This window comes from Protopterus annectens, chromosome 5.part0, assembly GCF_019279795.1.
Source record: "Protopterus annectens isolate FY-2018-M chromosome 5.part0, PAN1.0, whole genome shotgun sequence".
Lineage (NCBI taxonomy): Eukaryota > Metazoa > Chordata > Ceratodontiformes > Protopteridae > Protopterus > Protopterus annectens.
In genome coordinates this window covers 1,319,719,825-1,319,743,327 of record NC_056735.1, presented here as the reverse complement: position 1 = coordinate 1,319,743,327, position 23,503 = coordinate 1,319,719,825, and the positions used below count along the sequence as shown (strand labels likewise).

The following is a 23,503-nucleotide window of genomic DNA, read 5'->3' as shown; positions in this document are numbered from 1 at the left end:
TGTTGTTGTTCAATCTCACCATTTTTTCTTTACACGTGGGTTCGGAGCCGATCTATCGGCTCAGAGTTGGCTGCTTTCCATGCTCAAGATCTTTGAGTAGCTTGAGGCACAGTCCCTATCCCATGATGCTTTCCTACCAACCCCAGATCTAGTTTGCCGCTGCAACGGATCGCATGATCTTTGGAGGAAGCTCAGGCCAGTAACCTTCTTTTTTATCTTAAAAGAATTTAAAATTACTTATTAGACTATCAGGGATCTAATATTTATGAGACTTCTCATATTTCTTTTAATTGTTGCTCAGTGAGTTAACTGGATATTATATTTTTGTCTTCGAATTCAGAGCGGTTGCTCCTAGGCCTTTAGCCTTTCTTGAGTTGCATTTACTTGACAGGGCTCTGTCAAATTTAATTTCCTTTCCCCTTATTTTTCATAGAATTATTGTATTTGAACTTTTTTGCGTCACCTCGAAGGGGTCGCATTATTCTCGTAGTCATTGCAGTTCGGGGATCTGAACTTTCTAAGGAGTTCTGTGGTTTCGAATATTTTGATATTGTTATCAGGGATCCGATATTTGTGTGTAATTTCTGTTTATAGTGTCTGAGAAACAAAAATCTGGATTTAAAAGGTGTGACTGTGGACAGAAGATGTCCATCACCGATAACCACGTTTCTTGTGTGTACTGCTTGGGTCCACTACATTTGCAAGAAGATTGCTCCATCTGCCATTCCTTCAGTGGCAGGGTTTTATTAGAGAGCGAAGGAAATTGGTCAATAGAGGGCTGTTGAAGCCAGATTTTCAAGAAGCATTCGACAAGACTGACCAGACCTCCAAATCCTCGAAGGGGTTGAAGTCTTCTAAGGTGTCATCGGAGCACAAGTCTTCTGTTCCGAGTACCTCTGGGAAGACTCGGTCGCTGGCTCCGCAGCCTTCGGAGCCGTGCACCGAAATCTTACCTCTGAGCCAAATCATTGGGTTGGAGCCGGTGTCGGAAGTTTTAAAGTCCCAGATCCTTAAGTCAGTGGCTTCTTCGGCTCCTTTGACCCATTCTTCCGGTTCCCTTTCCGACATCGATGTGGACCGCATGGTGCAGAGACTTTTGGTGATCCCGGCCCTGACCAATTTGCTTTCAGCTTCGACCCAGTTGGCATCGAAGCCTACAACCCCCCCACCATGATTTCTGCTCCTCATCTGAGGCCAGATGAGCCTTCGGAGCTGGAAAGACAGGATCTGATAGTGGTGGAACCCTCAGAGCCGTGGCCTGTTCCAGTGTCCTTGGCCCCGTCGACCTTGACTTCTTTGGTTCCGATTGAAGAGTCTCAGAGCCGACACTCTCTCGCTGGTTCCAAGGGTGAGAGTCGAACCGATGCTTTGCTTCCGACTCTTCCTCTTGGGGCCTCGGCGCAGATGAGTTCGGTTCCGTCCTCTGGTTTGGAGCCCATGGTCTCGGCCTCTGGGAGGTTGCTGTCTTCTTCGGAACCAGCGGATTCCTTGGGTCGGGAAACCAGTGCTTTCGATGCCATGAGGAGGGTCATGTCTGCTAAGACCCTTACCTCTTCGGATCGTTCCTCTTCCTTCCCTAAAGGGCCGCGTTCTGTCCCTACACCACAGGTCCCCACCAAGCGTCAAGACCTAGAGCCTCAGGTATCCCCATTGGGTGACCCCTGCTTGACTGAGACTTCACCAGATGCCCCCACTGAGGAAGTCCCCAGAAAGAGACTGTGCAAGAGGAGGCATGTAGATTCCCGTCAGGAATCCTTAACATCAGACACCGACTTAGAGGAATCGGAAGGGTCCCCACAGTCCTCCTCTGAGGATGTCTCATTTGCAGACATCCTGGAAATATTAAGGCAGAGGGGTGACTGGCAGTCCCTTACCCCTACTGAGGATCAGTTGGTGCTCCTGTAGGCCTTTGGGTCTCAACCTTCCACTTCCTGGGTTACTCCGCCCTTTGACGAATTAATGGACTTAGTCGCTCGAAGGGCGTGGGAGACTCCTGATTCCATGGAACCGGTCCCTCGGAGGCCCAAGAAATTTATCACCTCCCCTCAAGACAGGTCTTTTCTTACGAAGGGAGCACCCGTTGATGCCATGGTGGCAGCGGCGGCCACCAAGAAAGAGATGTCAGAAACCTCTTTTTCTGTTCATCTTCCTAATAAAGACTTTAGAGCTATGGACAGATACGGGAAACGCATCTTTAGTTCTGTGACATTTGCAATGAGATCGTTCAACTGTTTGGCCCACTTTACCCGTTTTCAACAAGATCTCCTCAAAGAGCTTGGAGATACTCTACAGGGCAAAACAGATGATGCTATTTCAGAGAAAGTAATGGCACAGCTTAACTCCCTTAATTCTATTGTGAACTCGTCCATGCAGCTCATTTCTTATGCAGCCGATGGATCGAGCCGGGCAGCAGGTTCAGCAATAGCTCTGCAGAGACCATCCTGGATGCGCTTATGCTCCTTTGCGGAAGCCTTCAAGTCTTCCTTTGTTAATACCCCATTTGATGGCTCTTCCTTGTTTGGGCCTAAAGTCAAGGAGACACTCACTAGGTGTGAGCAGGAAGGAAAGACTCGTATCTGCCGTAGGAGTCCGTTTTTCCACCCCCACTAGACCATACCCCAAAGGGCAGAAAGGTGGAAAAATGTGGTTCCGAAAGTCCCAAGGAGCTTTCCAGAACACACGTAGTGAACCCCCCTCCAGGGGCAGAGGAGGGGAGTATAATGGTAGACACCGCCCAGGCAGCAGAGGGGGTCCGCAGAACCAGGGTGACGGGGAGCAGTTCCTTGGCAGCGCTCCTGAAAGGAGGCCCGACCATCCTGCTCTGGAGGCAGTGTGAGGTCGCTTAGCTTTATACCCAGACGCCTGGCTAGGAATTACATCAGATTCTAGGGTAAAAAACATAATTACCAGAGGTTACATCATTCCTTTTTCAGAATCCCCTTCCATTCGTACAAGAATCCCAGGCATTCCACCCAGTCTGCGGAATCTAGCAACCATAGAAATTCAAGGGCTGCTAGAAAAAGAGTCATCCAGCCAATCCCGGCAGACCTGATAGGATCCGGAACTTACTCCCGGTTCTTTTTAGTTCCAAAGAAAACAGGGGACTGGAGGCCCATCTTAGACCTCAGCAAATTAAATACCTTTGTCAAAAAGGAAAAGTTCTGGATGGTCACGCTTCAATCGATACTTCCATTTCTCAAAACGGGCGATTGGATGTGCTCTATAGATCTCAAGGATGCGTACTACCACATCAAAATGGCCAGGCTATCCAGAGATCACTTGTGTTTCCGGCTGGGAGCCAGTCACTATGTGCCCTTTGGTCTCACCACAGCCCCCAGAGTGTTCACTAAATGTATGGCAGTGGTCACGGCTCACCTGAGGCGTTTAGGATTCCGGGTGTTTCCATATCTCGATGACTGGCTCCTCACCGCCACCACCAGGCTTCAACTAATTCATGCCAGAGATTACACTATCAACCTGTGTTCCAGGTTGGGCATAACCTTAAATTTCGAAAAATCTGCTTTATTGCCATCGCAGCATATTTCCTTTTATAGGAGCAGATGTAGACACCACCACCTCCCTGGTCAGATTGCCTCAAGAAAGAATAATATCTTTGCAAAGTCAAGTGTCCCATTTGTTAATGGAAAGGAGAGTTCCGGCATTCCAGGTTCTGAAGCTGTTAGGCACCATGGTAGCTACACTTATAGTGGTTCCTCTGGGACGAATGCACATGAGGATACTCCAATGGCTACTATTCACACAGTGGTCTTATAAACAGCTTCCAATGTCACACAAGATTCTTCTGACAAATGCTTGCAAAAAGGACCTTCTTTGGTGGTTGAACAGCCACCTAGTTACTGTAGGTCGCCCATTTGTACTTCCCCTTCCCACAGCCACAGTGACCACGGATGCTTCCCTGATAGAGTGCGGGGGGGCTATTTAAGGGAAGAACTGTCCAAGGCACTTAGTCAGACATGGAATCTCATTTGCACATCAATGTCCTAGAGTTGAGAGCAGTGTTTCTAGCGTTGCAACACTTTCACGACTCTCTACCTCAAGAGACGATTGCAATACAGACAAGACAACATGTCGGTAGTCTGGTACATCAACAAGCAAGGGGGAACCAAGTCTTACCCCCGTATGCCAAGAGGCCCTGAGACTTTGGCAGTGGGCTGTATCCACCAGGCGCTTTCTGATAGCAATGCACATACCCGGGTCATCCAACGTAATAGCGGACAAACTGAGCAGAGCGATTCTGTTGCCTCAAGAGTGGTCCCTCAAAGAAGAAGTGGCAGAAAGGATATTCTGCAGATGGGGCCAGCCTTGCTGCAACCTTTTTGTATCCTCGATGAATGCTAAATGCAATAGCTACTTTGCCCTGTACCCCCCAACCGGGGGACAGCCCAAGGGACTTACTTGTACACGATTGGCCCTCGGGTCTCCTATATGCCTTCCCTCCAATCCCTCTAATTCCCAGATTCTTACAGAAAACCAAAAGCCTGGGAAGGACTGTTATTCTAATAGCCCCATTTTGGCCTCGGCAGATATGGTTCCCCTTCCTACAGCAATACCAAGTGGAAGAAACCTTAGGTTCTGGACCCAGTGCCAGACCTTCTGACTCATTCATCTGGAATTCTTCATCCCTCTTTTGTCTCCCTCAAACTGACAGCTTGGCTGCTCCACTTCCCAACCTAACCAGGTCACATGATTTGTCTCCCGCGGTTCAGCATATTTTAGTTTCCTCTCACAAAGTCTCCACCAGGAAATTTTATAATACCAAATGGAGGCGATTTGTTCATTGGGCTTCTCAGCATGGTATTGATCCCTATGTTGCCCCTATTCATGGTATTCTGGAATTCTTGACTTCGCTCTTTCACGATGGTGCTTTAGCTTCTACGATATGGGTTCAATTAGCTTCCATATCTGACTTCCATGCGGGATACAGTGGCTCAAACATTATGTCCCACAGATTATGTAAAGCCTTTTTGAAAGGGACTCATCACCTTAGGCCACCTATCAGACATCCTGTTACTCCCTGGAATCTGAATTTGGTGCTATCTCAACTCATTCTGCATCATCTTATCCTTTGAAGTTCCTTTCTTGGAAGACAATTTTCCTAGTGGCTATTACTTTGGCTCATAGAGTTTCTGAACTACAAGCACTTTCTATCAGGCCTCCATATCTAGTCTTTTACCCCGACAGAGTGTCTTTAAGAACAAATCCAACCTTTCTTCCTAAGGTCTGCTCCGAGGCAAATTTGAACCAGTCTATTGACCTTCATACTTTTTTCAGACATCATGCTAATAGAATGGAGTACATGTTACATAAGCTTGATGTTCACAGACAATTGAGGTTTTACTTGGACAGAACAAAAGAATTTAGGAAATCTGATCAACTATTCGTTTCCTATGCAGACAATAAGAAAAGTTTGTCTGTATCCAAAGTTGCATTGTCCAAATGGATTTCTGATTGTATAAAATTTGTATATTCTTCAGCTAAACAATCTTTAGAACGTTAGGTGAAAGCTCATTCTAGCAGGGCTGTTTCTACATCTTTAGCCCATGCAGCCCGTCTACCTTTGGACACCATTTGTGCAGCTGCTACTTGGTCCAAACCTCATACGTTTATTACTCATTACAAAGTGGGCAGGGCCTCCAGGACAGGGCTTCCTTTGGTTCCACCGTTCTCAGGAATATACTCCCGTGAGCCGCTCAGGATTAGGGTGCTTGGGACGCTACCCACTTGTAAAGAACAAACAGCAAGATTGAACGACTTCACATAAAGAAGTTATGTTCTTACCATAACGTTCCATGTGAGTTGTTCATCTCGCCTTTGTTCTTACACTCCCTCCCACCTGCCCCCTCCAGGTTATGGAAGAACAGGTTTGACTGGTGGTCTGGTTGGTCTTGCCAGTGTCATTCTCTCCAACCAGATTATTGTTTAGCTATTGTAAATAGTTATGTACTATGTACATTGTTTGTAATTGGTTGCTTAGTGTGTTTTTTTTTCTTGCTGGTTCAGCAAACTAGATCTGGGGTTGGTAGGAGAGCATCATGGGATAGGGAGAGTCTGTGCCTCAAGCTACTCAAAGATCTTGAGCTTGGAAAGTGGCCGACTCGGAGCCGATGGATCAGCTCCGAACCCATGTGTAAAGAACAAAGGTGAGATGAACAACTCACATGGAACGTTATGGTAAGAACATAACTTCTTTTTTCCTAGCATTGGCCTTTTCAGGGATCTTGCCTGCCTATCTCAGTTGGCATGAGTGCTCCGTAGGGTAAGTTTACTTACAGAAGTGTGCGTTTTCTTTATCACACTAGATGTTCAGTGGTAGGCGTGGTAAGGCAGGAGGAGGTTGACCATCTGTTTTTCTGGCAGTTTGTAGTAATAAGTGCAATAGTCACAGGCTGTGAAATGTGAATTGTTTCTCCCATATTCTAAGACTATGCTGTGGTATTTACCTGAGACATTACTTTCTAGATTTTAGGAATGCTTATTGTTTTCTTATTCCTTTTTGTTTACTGTATTACTGTAACTGCATAGATCCTATACCTCAGATACATTTGAGGAAGATCCCTCAGACAGCAGTATAAGAATGGTGTACCAAAACAGATGGGTACACTGTACACTGACTGCATCAGTATGCTGTAGCATTTGTTGTTGGATTCTTTGAGTGTCATAGTGTCCTCTCCCCTCATGCAGGTCAGCGATATGTTCTTCATATTGATCACTGCTGTAGTCTTAGCTGTAATGGGTTATATCCTGTCAAGGATATAACAGACGGCAAGCTTGCAAAGCTTCAGGAAATCTTCCACAGGCCCAAACTGACAAGCAGCTCGAGCTGAGCTGATTAAAAGACAAGTTTGGCTGTGAAGCACTTCAGAGCTTTTACTGCCATTGAAGAGTACACTCCTCTGAGGCTTTTGAGAATTGACAGTTTGCTTGTGCTTTCCTTTCCTGGGCAGATAAGTTACCTTTGGGAAAAAAACTTCCAGTTTCTTATTTTTTTTTTTACTGATGTTTTATTACTTTCCTATTTAGGAAAGTTATTGTAAGGCTAGGAGTGCTGTGTTGCAACAGATTTTCTTGAGGCTGTATCATACTTTTAAACAGAGCACCATTTTCAGCTTGACCATGGAACAGGTTGTCACTCCCACAATCTGTCCTTCTTCCAGCCACAAAAATACACTTCAGCAAGTCTGAAGACTGTTCAGAGACCATGTGACCCCCCCCCCCCCCCCCCCATCTCCTGTTCTTTTCCACAAAGTCTGAATCTCCATTTTTCTCTTTGGCAACAGATTGTTTCAGACAAATGAGTTCTGGCAATCATTTGTCAGTGTTACAGATGGCAGTGGGAAGAAATTCCTCTTATTCATTCTGCATATCAGACTGTTTTATTTCCTAACCAGTTCCTCCTTCCCAGGTGGAAAAGGGGTTTTATTCAAGGATGTCCCTAGTCCCAAAGAAAGAAAATGCTTGGAGACCAGTTCTATATCTTTCTTTCCTAGACCTGTTTGTGATGGTGCCCAAATTCAAAATGATGTCACTTCACAACCTGTTGCCTCTTCTTCCTCTTTCAAGTGTACTGGTAACATTAGACTTAAAAGATGCTTATTATTGCATTCCTAGTCATCCAGACTTAAGGCATTTCTGAAGATTGTGTGTCTGGATCTGCCTTGGATTTTGGACTATCCACTGCACCAAGAGGGTTCACAAAGTGTGCATCTCCAGTTCTAGCTTAATGCAGGCTACAGGGTATCCACATTTTTCCATATTTAGATGACTTACTTATCTTTGCAGAGTCTTCTTCAAAATGTCAGGAATCTCTGTCTTGGGGGAGAGATCTCTTGGCACTAGCTGGGATTCCAAGAGAACATTCAAAAGTCTTTCTTAACTCCCTCATGCATGATTGTGTTTCTGGGATGTCAACCAGATACCTCAGTTCAAAGGTATTTTCTTCCAGAGAAAAAAATAGATCTTTATTTAGGTCTGTTTCTAAGTTTTTCCACTCAGACTTCAGTCACTTCGAGGGAATACCTCAGGAATTTGGGTCTTGCGGCATCTATGATTCTCATGATACCCCTGGCAAAGCAACACATGAGACAGCTTCAGTGGTATCTGAAATCTCTTTGGTCCCAGAATCAACATCCTTTGTCTTTTCAGATCCGAATACTGTGATTTGTCAGAAGAGAAATCACTTGGTGGAGACAACAGATGTCCTTAAATCATGGTGTCCCTTTCTCCCTCCCTGCTCCAAGTAGTCACCGGAGATGTTTCAGACTTTGCTTGGGGAGCAGTTTCAGGAGAGATAAAAGTTCAGGAGATGAGGGACACCAAAGACAGATGTGAGTACATAAATATCAAAGAGATGCCTGTCCTGGTAAAGGCACTCAATTCTCTGAACCATCTTTGGTCCTTGGGATTTCTTCAACTGGTTACAGACAATACCACAGTTATGAACTTATACTAACCATGTCAAATCAGTACCAGGCAGGGTCAAGGCCCACTCTATAAGGACTTTGGCTTCTTCTATAGCTTTTTAGAAAGAATTAGATGCTAGAAGTATTCTAGAAAGTGCTATTTGTCTTCTGTACATACTTTTACAAAGCACTGTAAGCTGGATTCCTTCTCTAGGTCTAGATTTTTCTTTGCAAGGACCATTCTCCATGGGCTGCTGCACCCTTCTTCTTTCACCTCCCAATAAAGTTAGCTATGGTAATCTACACTTGTAGTCATGCCTACTACATCATATTGATATGATCACCACGATGAACATAGTACAGTTATGCCAAAGTGTGGACTTGTATTTTTCTTATTCCTGTCCTTGTCCTTTCAGGGCTCAGCCTACACGTCTCTGCCTGAAAGAAAGCTCTGAAGAGCTTTGCATCCAAACTTGTCTTTTAGTCAGCTCAGCTTGAGCTGCTTGACAAATTGAGCATGTGGAAGGTGGCCTGAAATTTTGCAAGCTGGCCAGCTGTTATATCTTTGGCAGGATGTAACCCATGTAGCTAAGGCTACTGCAGCAGTGATCATTTGAACATCTACTGTTACATTAAGTTCAGCTTACACAACTGTACTTTCTGCACCTTCATATACCGTCCATCAGCGTCTGCCAATTTGCCTGTCTCTGTACTGCATTGTATAGACTAAGGACTGTGTTGCAGGTATGGCATTTGAACTTCCGATGTGCAACAAAGTCATATCTGGATTGCAATGCTTCATTGTTCCACATTCATTCTTAGGATGATACAGTATTGTATCATTTATAAATCCTATTTGTATTTCTGAATGACACATCAAGAGTTTAGCGAACTGTGTATTCTCACTGCTGCTACATTTGTGGTGCTCTGAAATTATTTCTGAATCATGTCCATTCCTTCATTCCTGTATGGGATTGATACACTTTTCTGCAGTACCTGATAAATTGGAACAGCTACGGACATGATAAAAGCTCCCTTTATTTTCTTTTTGCAAACCTTTCTCGAAACACTTCAGTAATTTCAGAGTTTAATGGTCACATCAGAAGCACAGTCTCCTCATGCTACTATAAATGCATACAGATATTTTGAGCTAAACTCAAGATGCCTTTTAAAGTGTGCTGTTGGGCATACATGCACACTGTTTACTGTCTAGCAGAGGTAGAATGCTAAATGCCTTTAAAAAGACAAATTACATTGTACCATCAAGCACATGTAACATAAAATCCTTCATAAAATGCTTATTTCGAACAGCTGGTTATCCTGTGTCACATTTCAACTAGTTTTCTGCGAGACGTGCAAGACTCAACAGTACAAGACCCCACACTTTACACACTGCAGCTCAAGCAAAAGATCAGTGGATTCTGAGACTCACTATTACATTTGGCAGGTGATTTTGTAAGTGGGGGTGAGCCCCTCCACTCCTTTTACTTAGTTATGCTAAATCTGAGATTATGGTACTTTGGAGTAGAAGGAATACTCCAGAGATGCTGGAACCTTGGACATATATTATATTCATTTGCTTTTGTGGGTCTGCATTTCTTAGGATCATAATTACACTTCTCAGAATTTCAGCAGACACACATTTTGACTGTATGACAATTCAGAATTCGGACATTTGAATTTATCAGCGCTACTACCCCTCCATACATATCCCTGCAGACTGAACTTCTGTGTACTTGATCACTGTTAAAACATTTTTTCTCAGGTTCCTTGAACCCTTGAGTTGTCATTGCTTTCTTGCCATCTAGCCCAACTCAACACTTTCTCAGCATCTCATTTTAAGGAGTGTTCGTAATTTTGAATAAAATTTATTCCATCGGGTGACTTGCGGTCCTGGCTGCTGAGATGCACCCCCTGTCAAAAAAAAAATCTGATTTTCTTACTTATTTTTTCTTCTCCTCCTTAAAAAATGACAGTTACTGTTACCCATCTCTGTTCTCTGCGTGTCTTTGGAGTTTTGAGACTGTCCAAGGCTCTTTTGAGGGGGTGGGGGGGTGGCATGGGGATCAGCTTACTCTGCTTGTGGGTCTACATTTACTTCAGGTTAGGAATAAGGCGCCATATCACAGATCTTGCTGCCTTCTGCAGAGTATAGAAACATTACTTGAAAGCATCTCATTGGCTCAGGCTACCTCAAGTGACCACTCACACTGAGGCATCCTGAGGGTGAAAGTAAAAGTAGTAGTTGAGTGGTGGAAAAATACAACTGCAGGACCAAGTTTTTTTTCTTTTAGCCCTAAATGTGCAAGTAATCTAATATGTAGGAAGGTAAGTAGTTCGGCTGCCTGTGACTATGTGTACATGTAAATATGTATGTTTATATGGGGGGGGGGGTGTCACAGATGCTCTGGACTGTCCCTGTTTTTTTTGTAGAATGTTTTGACTTGTATCATGGCATGATCTTTTCCTTGCAAAGTCTGTTCTATATGGCAAGTCAGTGAGCAATGAAGTCACTAAATAATGATGGATATTTCAGTTTCAGACGTACAGTGTTCGGAGAAAGCATACTAATGCAAAGCCTGTTATTCAAGCAATTTTGTTTAACTACATAAAAGCAGTATATGTCTTTATTTTGGTCTTTTGTCTCCATTATTTTTTTAGCTTTGACCTTGATGCTTAAGCAAAGCAGTTGAATGGTATGTTGGAGGCAGCTTGAACAATGTATTCTGACAGTACTGAGCTAGGTCAATACTTTCCAGCATGGTAGTTATTTATGCATTTATTCATTCATTTTATTTCAATCAAACATCTCAGGTGTACAGTTGCACTCGTACCAATCTGTGCTCACTCTCGTGTGTGTGTGTGTGTGTGTGTGTGTGTGTGTGTGTGTGTGTGTGTGTGTGTGTGTGTGTGTGTGTGTGTGTGTATATATATATATATATATATATATATATATATATATATATATAGAGGTTTACTATCAAATTGTCGATCCCGTTTTGTGCGACGCGCATTGCCCGAACGCGGAACTGCGAACGTCACTACACCGACGCCCAGATGTGCGAATGGCAAAATCTCGCCCCCATCCGACCCATGGTAGCATGGGTGTGGAGGTGTTGCGCGGCCGGTAATGTCGATCGTCAGAGTTTCGCGGTTTCGGTTCGCTATCGAAACGGTCTCGCTGTTTCGGTTCGCGCAAACGCATCGATGGGGTCGCCGTTCGCACGGAGTGCATTCGAACATTTAATAGTAAACCATATATATATATATATATATATATATATATATATATATATATATATGTGTGTGTATACATGGGCATAAGTGTTCTCAACTGTCCCTGATTTCACAAAATGTCAGTAACATTGCCTCATATTTGCTTTATTCCTCATAGTGCATTTTTGGGGAGAGGGGTAAGTCAGTGAGGAGCATAGTTGATAAATAATGACAGATATTTGAGTCTTACATATTCTAGCCTTCAGAAAAATGCAAAGCCTGTTGTTGTAGCAATTTTCTACTTATGTAAAAGCTATTTCAGTTCCATATTTGGTCCTTTCCCTTCCACAGTTTTTAGCTTTCTAAGCGATTCTTCTGCTAAGAGGTTGAGAAGTGTGTCTGTGTGTGTCCGTGGAGGGTGAAGGGTAGAGAGTGGAGTAGCAATATATTCTGAAAGCAGAGAGTTGAGAAGATATATTCCTGTGGTAGTTATGTGTTTACTCATTAATCACAGTCAGACGTATGAGGTAAACACAGTCATTGAGATGGCTGTAATTGATGGTGAAGTGTGTGCAATGTATGTGTGTGAGGATAGCGATGTTCTCGACTATTCCTGATTCCGCTGTATTTTTGTTCTGTGTCCCTCAAAAAGTATTTGATTTCCAGTAAATTACTGATGATGAGTCAGCCAATAAAACCATACATTATAGTTTCATACTTTTCAGTATTCAGAAAATGCATGTTAATGGAAAACTCAGACCCGGCCTTGATGGAGTTGCTGCATGTTCATAAGTCAAACTCCACTTGCACAACCCGCACACAAGACCTCAACCTGGTCTGTGAGATTAATAGAACTTGTTGGCAGGACTGATTTGTGTCCCAAAGATTCCCCCATCTCGATGTCGAGCAGAGTACTTCACTAGCCCTCTTTAAGAGGAACATGGATGACTGACAGGGGAACAAAAAATACGCCCACGGGATCCCACCTGTGTCCCTGCTTTTCATTTGTCTGTGTGTCTGTGAGATGGACAGTTTGCGGTACAGCTAAGAGGAACAAGTTGTCCATAATCATTTTCACTTTCCATCACAGTCAGTGTTCTCAGATAAGATTTATATATCCTTGCAAAAATGTGTCTTCTCAGTTTATTGGGGAACTCCTGTTTTGTTGGCTTCGAACGTTAAGCTTTAAGCACAACTTAAGATGAGACTGAAATACTTTCTTTACTTTTGATTTTTTTTTTTTGGTGATCGTTAGAATAAAAAGTTGCAAAAAAGCTGTATGATGCATCTCAGAGCATCTAGAACCCTATGACTTTTGTGGGCCTAGCAACTCCAAGTCCCCCAGCTTTTTCTTTCAGTTCATCTAAACTTAATGCAGTGGAGTCTTGGCCAGTTAAACAATGTCAGGGAAGAGAGGTAAGAAGGTGGTAAGACAAAGTGAGAAAAAACAAGTAGTAATCCATCTGAATGGTGGGGGGACAGGATTAGGAGACTGTGGGAAAGGCACTGGGAGGTGCAGTGTGACCATTGTGCAGTTGGGCCCACATATAGGCCTTTGTCTAGGGCTCCATATCACCTAAGGCTTGCCTTGTTGATTGCCATCAGATGTCATAGTTAGCAAAGTGGCAGTAATGTGTAGGTACATACAGAAGGAGTCTGTAGATGACAGTAAATCATCCCATCTATTGCTTGCTCACAGGAAATGACCATTCCAGATAGCCTCACCCATTCATTTACTCCCTGAAGCCCTTTGAAGTCACCTAGCCACCACTGCATTCCATGCTGTTCCACATTGAAATGGTCTGTCATACTTTCATTGTTACGAAAACTAAGGATCTAAATACTTTATGTAACAATAAATAAACCAAGAAAACATTGATGCACATTACCAAAGCACCATAACACAATATACAAAAATATTACTAAAAGAATTCTTAGATGCAATAAAAGTATTGAATTTAAAAAACACTGCCTATTATTATTTTAGTAATATTTTTGTCCTTATTTTTTAAGTAAAGCAAAAATTAGTCTGACACAGGTTGACTATGAATTCAATTGAATGATTAATTAATTAGCTAAATAATTGTTAGAATATAAAAGGTTGGTCTGTTTTAGGGAACAGTGACTCTGAAGAAACCATTTATATGTTTTTGGTGAAAACACTTAGTCCTGTTGGTTATAATAAAGAGTGTGGAAACGTTTAATTGCCTTGGTGGCTCATTTTTTATTTTTTATTTGTTATAAGTCATTTAGCCTTTTTGTTTTTTTCTTTATTTCTTGTTTTTTATGGAAGTAGAGTTTCCTGAGAGGTTTGGCAAACTTAGAGAGGATGGTATAGTGGGGGTACTCCCTGCATGGGATTATGAGAGGATATGCAGAAAGGTAAATGCAAACTTCACTTAATTTGGTTAGTCCCAAATGAATTAGTTTTGATGATCAAGTCTCTGAGTAGACCACCTATATCTCATTTGTAGTATATTTTGATATTACTGAGTTTTAGTCTTTGCACTCATGTTGTGTTAATGTATGGATGAATTCCATGATGATCTTAGTTGTATTCTTTTTGTCCTGTTTTTAGTATATTGAGTATCTTAGTCTTTGCAGCCCTGTAAATAATATTCAATTATGAGAAAACAATGGATTGCTTTTTTATGTTAAGTGAAAGTATAGAGTTGTGCTGAATGCTAACCTTTGACATGTTTATTTCATAGTAAAAGTTTTAAATATTTTTTTTTTGCAGATTCTCCATCAAGGAGTCCAGCTAAAGCCAACAAAACAGAAAGAGAAAAACCTTTGCAGGTATATCCATCGCACTGTGCTCCAGTGAGCAAAACCCTGTCATCTTCAGATACTGGTATGGACATTACACATCCATGGCTTTTTCACGTGCAGTTCAGTTATCTTTAGACAAAGGAAGTATGTAGTTTAAGTGATTGCAAGTAAAGAAGTTAAATATTGTGCTTGTTTGACCTAAACTGTTTTCCTTAAAACTATGCTTTTCATGTAATAGTAAATGTTACCAGAAAAGCCTCACTTGTATCAGCTTTTCTGTACATCCGTTTGCCTCTGCCTCTCTTCTTGTGCCTTGTAATTAAATGTTATAGATCTGATGTTGTAAATCTTTATTCATTCCTTACTGTTAGGACTTCGGTTCCATCCTCGGAACCGACACGGCCATTACCGAGTTTGCACCAGCCTCAAAACTCTCAGCTAAGACCTACCCATAATGCCCCTCTCATAGTCTCTTCAGATCTCATTTGCCGCGTTCCTCGTCAGACGTGCCAAGCCTTCTCTCTCAAGCTAAGTGTAGCATTTTTTTGTGCCAATTTCTATCACTACTTTCCTTTTTAGTCAGTTTTCACTAATTTCCATCTTTCGTCTGTAAACTCATTTACTTGTCCTATTTCCTACCCTCTACCTTTGGTAGTTTCTTTTATACCATCGTTGGTACTGTCGCTCTCCCCTACCTTTGGTAGGCCCTCTTTCCTACCACTTGTATGTCTAAGTACTACTGGTGGTAATCTTCTCTTTTCTATCTATCTGGATATAAAAAAAAAAAAAAAAAAAAAAACTCTTCTCTTTAACTTCACTGTTGTTGTTTTTGGATATGTTTTCTTGTCACTAGGACTAGTGTGGTGTTTTTTCCTTATGTCTGAAAAAGCTAAATTGGGTTTTATACAATGTGATAAGTGTGGGCGTAAGATGCCCAACTCAGATGGTCACGTTCAGTGCATTTATTGTTTGGGCATTGACCACATTAATGCTTCGTGTGATATCTGTTCCAGCTTCAGCAATTGGACTTTGGCTGAGCGTAAGAACAAGTTGAGGATCTTTCTGGGACAGAGGTCTCACCACCACCTAAAACTAAAAAACATAAAGAGAAACGGAGTCATTTGGTTCCTACATCTCAGAGACCTGATTCTCCTTTGGCAACCTCCTTCAGATCCACCAGGAGCCTTTCAGAACAAGATGTAGTGAGGGTTGTGGACCAGCTTCTGGCAGCTAGAGGATTGCCCAGCCCTGCTAGATCTTCCTTCCCCCTTGGAATGGAAGCTTTCACATCATATTCAGCAGTATATCCCCCTCCAGCCTCTTCCCAGGCCCTGGAGATGACCACCCCGGTGCATACTGTCTCGGCTCCGACTGTGGAGGCTCCTCTGTTGTCACCGATTACTCTTGGCACAATGGCTCCATTGGAACTGGTGCACTCTCGGAGCAGTGATTGGGCTATTGGCACCGTGTTTCCTAGTTTGGCACCTATTTTTTCGCTGGCACCGTCTATGGCCATGGCTCCACTGGTAGCTTCCGGTCCTCTCTCAGCTATTCACCTAGAGGCAGATTCCTCGGGGCAGGGTATGACCCTGGTTCCAAGGTTGTCCTTCACGGTTCTGGGCTCCCATCCCTCCTCGGGCGGGCCTGCTTTCCAGGTGATGGAAATGGTCCTTGCCTCAACAGGCTCGCAGTCAGCACCAGTGGCATCAACACCAGAACCCCCCCCCCCCCAGCATGCAGCTGCCCAACCCCCTACTCTGGGATCCCAAGCACGGGAGCTGCAAGACCTTCCCTTGAAGGGAACCCTTTCTCCACAGTCCTCCTCAGAAGCTCTCACTGGGGAGCCACCGCAGAAGAAACGGCGCAAGAGGAAGCACCTTGATTCCTCTGAGAAATCTATCACTGAGGACACCGATTGTGATGAGGGAGAAGGGTCCCCATGATCTCCCCCAGAAGACATCTCATTTGGAGACATTCTCGAGATCCTCAAGCAGAGAGGAAACTGGAAGTCCTCTAACCCTTCTTTGGAGGAATCGGTGTTCTTGCAGGCCTTCCGTGCTTGGCCATCTCCTTCCTGGGTGACCCCACCTGCAGATGAGCTTGTTAAACTGATCCTGCAGCATGCCTGGAAAGCCTTGGACAACATAGAACCTGTCCCCTGGAGGCCAGACAAAATTTTATCCACCCCTGAAGACCAGCCCAGTTGGCCCAAGCTGTTAGTAGTTGATTCCATGGTCATGGCGGTGGCCACCAAGAGGGAACTGGTAGAAGATAGTTCCACTGTTCATCCCCTGAACAGGGAGTCTTGGGCTATGGACAGAGTGGGGAAGCAGACCTATGCTTCAGCGACCTTTGTCATTCAATCATTGAACTACCTGGCACACTTTACTTGCCTCCAAAGAGACCTAATTTCAGAAATGTCTGCCTCTTTGGTAGGGGTACTGCCTGACGAGGTGCATGACACTGTCATCTCGCAGCTGGCTACCCTGGAATCTATCTCTAATTCCTTGATGCACTTGATCTCTGACATTACCAAGGGGGCAGCTCGAGCAGCCGCATCAAGCATCGTCATGAGACGGCATGCTTGAATGCATTTGTGTGATTTTGCAGACCCCTTTAAATCTTCCTTCGTCAATGTGCCTGTTGACGAATCTTCCCTTTTTGGTCCCAAAGTAAGAGACACACTATCACGAAGTGAGAAAGATGGAAAGACCTTTTCTGCTGTGAGCATATGTTTTTCCACCCCCAGAGTTCCTATTCCAGGAACCAGAGGGAAGGGAAAATGTGGTTCAAGAAGTCCCAAGGATCTTTTCGTGACGCTCGTGGTAAGCAATCCCTCCCGGGGCAGAGAGGGCAACTCATCTGGAAGATGCCCCTTTCAGGGCAGAGGGGGTCCTTGCAACCAGGGTGCTAGAGATTCCTTCTCCGGCCGACCCTCCCAGCACTCCTGTGCAGTTGCCCGCTTGCTTTCCTCTGGAAGCAGTTGGGGGTCAGTCTTCCCTGCACCTACAAGCCTGGCAGCTTATAACTATGGATGCATGGGTGCAGAGAATAATATCCAGAGGCTATCATATCCCATTCGATCTTACTGCCATACCCGTCAAATGAATCCCCAATGTTCCACCCAGTCGGAGGGAGGTAGCAGCCTTAGACATTGAAAAGCTGCTAAGAAAAAGAGTCATCCAGCCAGTCTCACCAGACCAGAGAGGATCCGATTTTTACTCGAGGTTCTTTTTAGTGCCTAAAAAGACAGGGCACTGGAGGCCAATCCTGGACCTCAGCTTACTAAACAAATTCATAAAACCTTAAAAATTCCAGATGGTCATGGTACAGTCCATCCTCCCCTTTCTAGTGAAGGACAACTGGATGTGCTCTATAGATCTCCAGGTTGCGTGTTACCACATAAAGATGGATAAACCCTCCCAGAGATTTCTCCGCTTCCAGCTGGGAGCCAATCACTACCAGTTCAGGGTACTGCCATTCGGTCTCTCAACAGCCCCCAGAGTGTTCAAATGTATGACAGTCGTAGTAGCTCATCTATGTCTACAAGGATTCCAGGTGTTTCTGTATCTAGATGATTGGCTCCTTACTGCCACGAACAGGAATCTTCTCATTCTCACCCTGTCTTACATTCAAGACCTTGCTGTTTGCTTAGGTATCACGATCAACATGGAAAAATCTCAAATGTCCCCAACAAAAACACTGGAATTTACTGGAGCGATCTTGAACACAACATCATGTCAAGCTTCCCTTCCTCCTCACAAGCTCTCAAAAATAAGAAGTTAGATTCAAGTCCTCCTCCAACAGACTTTTGTACCAGCATGCCTTGTACTACAGCTATTGGGATCTATGGCAGAAATCATTACCTTAGTTCCACTGGTGAGCTTGCACATGAGAGTAGTACAATGGCTCGTTTCATCACAATGGTCGATCTTAACCCATCCACTCGACCAAATGATACACCTTACAAATCTTTCTAAGAAAGAAATGCTTTGGTGGATGAAGCCAGAGTCAAATTTGTGGTGTTGACCGTTCTGCCTTCCCCAGCCCAGGGCCACGGTGACCACGGACGCTTCCCTGCTGGGGGGAGGGGGGGCATTTCCATTGAAAGACAGTCCAAGGCACCTGGTCCCCCATGGAGGCCAATTTGCACATAAATGTCCTGGAATTGAGAGCAGTTCTCTTAGCATTGCAAACATTTCACATATCCTTTCCTTCCTGGACCATTGCAAATCAGTCAGACAACATCTCAGTTGTCTGATATATCAACAAACAAGGCGGAACCAGGTCTTAACCCCTGTGTTGGGAAGCCATGAGAATTTGGCACTGAGCGATAGCTTCCAGCCGCTTTCTTATAGAAACGCACATTCCCGGGAGTTCCAAGCTTATTGCAGACAACCTGAGCAGGAACATCCTGATGCCACATGAGTGGTCCCTCAGTCCTATAATAACAGATCAGATCTTCCGCCGTTGGGGCAGGCCTTGCTGTGACCTGTTTGCTTCCCCTCTAAACAACAAATGCAGAAGCTACTTTGCCCTGATTCCCCCCCCCTCTCATGGGGGAGTCACCGAGGGATGCTCTGATGAACAATTGGCCCCTGGGTCTGCTGTATGCCTTTCCCTTCATTTCCCCACATCCCGAAATTCCTCCAGAATGCTCAAATGTTGAGAAGCAAAGTGATCCTCATTGCCCCTTATTGGCCCCATGAAGTCTGGTTCCCTTTTCTATGACCGCATCTGATTCACAGCCTGTGGATCCTGGATCAATCCCAAGGTCTGCTATCTCACCCTCAGGAACTGAGTCACCCCATCTCCACAGCCTCAATCTCACAGCTTGGTTTCTCCACTTTTGATTATTGCCAGACTACGTGATATTTCATCTCCTGTCCTTGAGATTCTTCTGGCTTCACACAAACCTTCCACCAGGAAAATGTATTCTAGTAAGCGGGGCTGGTGTTAGCATTTTGGGGGCCCCCAGCAAATGTCAAGGTGGGGGCCCTCTAGGCACAGTATAAGTATCATACTGTCAATGCCACACCTCCTAAGAAACCTTTTAGTTCGTGCTGCAAACTTTTAAGAGTAGTACACACAGATAGACCTTAGCTGCAAGCTGTTACATTACAACAGGCCTATATACCACACTTTGTTGACCTGTCTAACAAAGGGACACTTACAGTTACTGGCATTTAGTTGCAACAATGATACATTACAACAACTATATGTCCAGGTCTGAACTTAAATGAAATGATGACAAGACCTACTGTTTCAACACCCCCTGCACACCCTCCAGTCCTCTCCTCTGAACCCTCCCCCCTTTTGGGCTCCCATACCATGCACATTAATTTTTTCTTCCTTTTCTCACATTTTGCTTTACTCTCATCTTTTTCAAGAAGCCATAACTTTCAATATGCTCTGAAGTGCATTTTAACGTTCTTTTTACACAACTTTTTCATCCAATAATGGCTTAAACACAACTTATTGTTAAGGAAAGAAATTCACTGTTGCTGTTCAGCTTTAGTTTTCCTTGCATCCTTTCAGCACTCCTTTCCTGACCAAGTCAGCACAGTAATAACCATTTAGGAAATAACTCAAACTGGTGCTCCCAAAGCCATAAGGGTTGATATATGTGCCCTGGGATGCATTTTAGAGCATTTTCTCAGCATTTTACTCCAATGGTGGCCTAAACAAAAATCATGAAAAAGAAAAGAATTTCAGTCTTATTTTTTTCTTTCAAGGAAGACATTAGTTGTGCCCAAGGCTTAATGTTCAAAGCTGGCAAAATAGTAGCTCACAATAAAGTAACAAGCCAGTTGTGGGAAACATAGGTGTTATCTAGGAATACTGTCTCTTTCCCTAACCCCCTTTCTGTACACACACATTTGAGCAGGGATGGTTTTGGAATGGGCATGGTTGAAACCAGAGGCTATTATCAGCTTTATCCTAAAAGGGTCATATTTCAGCATTTCAGGTTAAACAGCTCAATCAAAAAACTGAAACATTTTTTGTCCTCATTTTCTTCAACCAGCAATAGCTGTTGTGGGGGTCCCCACAGAGTCGAGGATGATTAAGAGAGCCACCAGTATCCATTTATACAGTCTGGTGAGTGGAAGCCACCAGACTCCAAGAAGATCTAGGTGTCTGAATGTTCTGTGATATATTGTATGTCTTACTTTTGAAATATAATTACTTGTTAAGCACATTTTTTTTACTGATACCCAGAAGAATAATGTTTGTGTCCTGGCATTACTGGGTGCATGCACAGACAAAAATCAGTGATAGCTTTTATACACACACAAGCATAAGCCATAGCAGTCCTAGTTTTGTAGTTATTTTATCAAATAACAATATATTGTGCAACACTGGTACTGCCACACCAGATCAGTGACTGCTGTTTAGCAGCAGCAGGGGTAAGTCGCTTATTTACCTCATTGAAAAGTAATGCATACCTGTCACTGTCCCCGATTTCACAGACCTTCCCTGATTTTGTTCATACTTTTGCTTTCTCCTTCACAAAAAGTTTGATTTGCTGCTAAATCGTTCAGGATTACAGTCAATCAGTCCAGACATCTGAGTTTTATAATTATTGTCCAAAAATATGTGTTGATGCAAAGGGTGTTATTCTAACTTTTTAAGTGCATTAGAGTAATATTTAAATTGTAGTCCTGATTCTGAGCCTTTATTCTATTATTTTTGGGATTGCACTGAATTCTTAAGCAAAGGGATTGAGAGTTATACTATCTGGTGTTTTGCTTGTATTTATAAAACTCCCGGGAAAATAAACCCATCCCTGATGATCAGAAGTATCAGCTCTTCTTAAATCAAAAATTTGCACCTAGATAAGTCACTCTGGGCTGCTGATCTTTTTAGTTTACTTTGCTCATGATGTTCATCGTGCATACAGCTGCAGTCATAACAGATGAGTTATCCTGCCGTCAGGCGGGTCCTCGGTCGGCCGAATTCTAAAGTCTAGGTCTGGCGTCGGTTGTCGTCACTTCCTCCCTGACGTAAGTGCAGCAGGGGTATAAAAGAGGCAGCCAACGCCATTTTCTCCAGTCTTTCTTGCCGCACGGTGCCCGAAGCAGAAGCAGTTCGCAAGTGCTGGTCGGCCAGCTCCTGAGATTTACGAAAGTATTTCAGCCGAAGTCTTCTTGAAAGCTAAGTACCCCGTTGGGGAAACTTTTCTTGTCTCAGACCGATGTCAGACAAAGTTAATAATTGCACTGCATGTGGGAAGCAAATACCGCATAAGGATTTCCACTCTTAATGTATACCTTGCTTAGGCCCTGACCACGACGTCTCGGCCTGCCGTTTTTCTGCTAGATTCAACAAACGCACTATTAAGCGTCGGGTGGAGTTCGCCCTTCACTTTTTTGGCAAAATATTTAATTATATTATGTCGTCAGATACTCCGACTCCAGTTTTGAGCAAAAAACGCAAAGATAAGGACCGACATACGAAGTCCGCACCACCTACTGATACCACGCTAAGACCGACTACCGGTTCTCCAGTACTCAGCGAGGCGCCTACGCAGCCCCTGAGTACCGATGACAATGCATTACCGGTGTCTTCAGTACCCGAGGTCGCAGGCTCCTCGGCCCCCATTCCTACTAGAGATACCGACGCCACTCCTGGCGGGGAAACTTAGAATTTAGACAGGCCTGCCATTTCTGAAGGGGTCTTCAGGCCTTCCTCCTTCTCTATTAAAGCCTTCACTAAATCTAAAACAGCCAAGAAAACCAAAAAACAGGTTCCTCAGACACCCTCTCAAGGCACCATGCCTAAAAAACAGATGCTTAAAATGGCTGAGGATTTGATTACTCTTATCAGGGGTTCTCAACCCCCCTCTGACAAAAGGCCCGGATTAGAGGAAGACTACCCTTCCTCAGATCAAGCTTCTTTTACCTCAGAACTATCTGAGGACCAGGATTGTGCCTATTCTCCATTCGAAGACTCTGATGCAGAAGAGTCTATTCCCTCGGCCCCCCCCCCCCCCTGAGGACTTCTCTTTTGGGGAAACCCTGCATACATTGAGGGAACACTTTCACTGGGAAGGCCAAGATTACTCAGATTCCAAGAAAAGGCTCAGGGAATTTCTTCTGCTCCCCCAGCATAGGCCTCTGGCTATCCCTCCTGTTTTAGATATATTGGATGATGTGTACACAGAAGCCAGCTTTAATCCTGATTCTTTGCCTCCAGCTCCTGTTAAACCAGACAGGTATTATCGGGTTCCTGATTCTCACCAGTTTGTATATAAAAGCCATACTGCTGACCCAGAAACTATTTCACAGGGTCCCAAGGGAATTAAGGCCTCTACTGCTAAGAACCCATTACCTTCAGAGAGAGATTCCAGATCTTTAGAAAGGTGGGGGGAAAAGGTGTACACCTCGGCCACTTTAACCATGAGGGCATTAAACTGTCAGTTCCAGATGTTAAAGTATCAACAGTTTTTGATATCTCAGCTGAAAAGCAAGATGACACAACCAGAACAACCAGATTTAAAAGAGTTGCAGGATTTGTTGCATGGTGCAGAGCAAGTGGGTAAAATTACCTTGCAATGTGATTTTGATGCTTTAGAGGCCTCATGTAGAGCTGCTGTTACGGGGTCTGTTATACGTAGGCATGCTTGGCTCAAAGAGCAAACCTTACCAGATCATGTCAAAGCTAAATTATTAGATGCACCTCTTCAAAAAGATGTATTGTTTGGTGTTAAAGCAGAGGAGGTGCTAAAGAAAATGGAGGAAAAAGCGAAATCAATGCAAACAGTGAAAGATTTCCTGCAGGTACAGCCTCCACGTTTCAGCAGAAACTGGCCTTCAAAAAATTGGTCCTTTCCAGCCACGGACAGACCTCAAAGGAGCAGATACAGGCGTCCAAGGAGTAGAGGGCAACCTCAAGGATCTTTCAGAGCCAGACAGTGGCAAGCACCAACCCCAAGAGATGGAGAAGATAGATCACAGTCTTTTAGAAAACAGACACAATGACTTCCCCCTACACCTGCCAAGCAAAGCTTTAATGGCAGCACCTTTGGGCGGAAAACTGACATTATTCTCAAAAAAAATTGGCATATTGTTACAAAAGACAAATGGATTCTGGAC

The 23,503-nt window shown here is 43.8% G+C and overlaps 1 protein-coding gene across 2 annotated transcripts in view; it reads left to right on the top strand.

Annotated features, from left to right (window-relative positions):
* C2CD2 (C2 calcium dependent domain containing 2) overlaps positions 1 to 23,503 on the top strand; it is a 1,081,249-nt gene that overhangs the window by 874,268 nt on the left and 183,478 nt on the right. For both annotated transcript variants that reach the window (XM_044071129.1, XM_044071130.1), the window contains one exon: positions 14,377 to 14,490. In XM_044071129.1, coding sequence (XP_043927064.1) covers positions 14,377 to 14,490 — 114 coding nt within the window. The remainder of the gene's footprint in view (positions 1 to 14,376; positions 14,491 to 23,503) is intronic.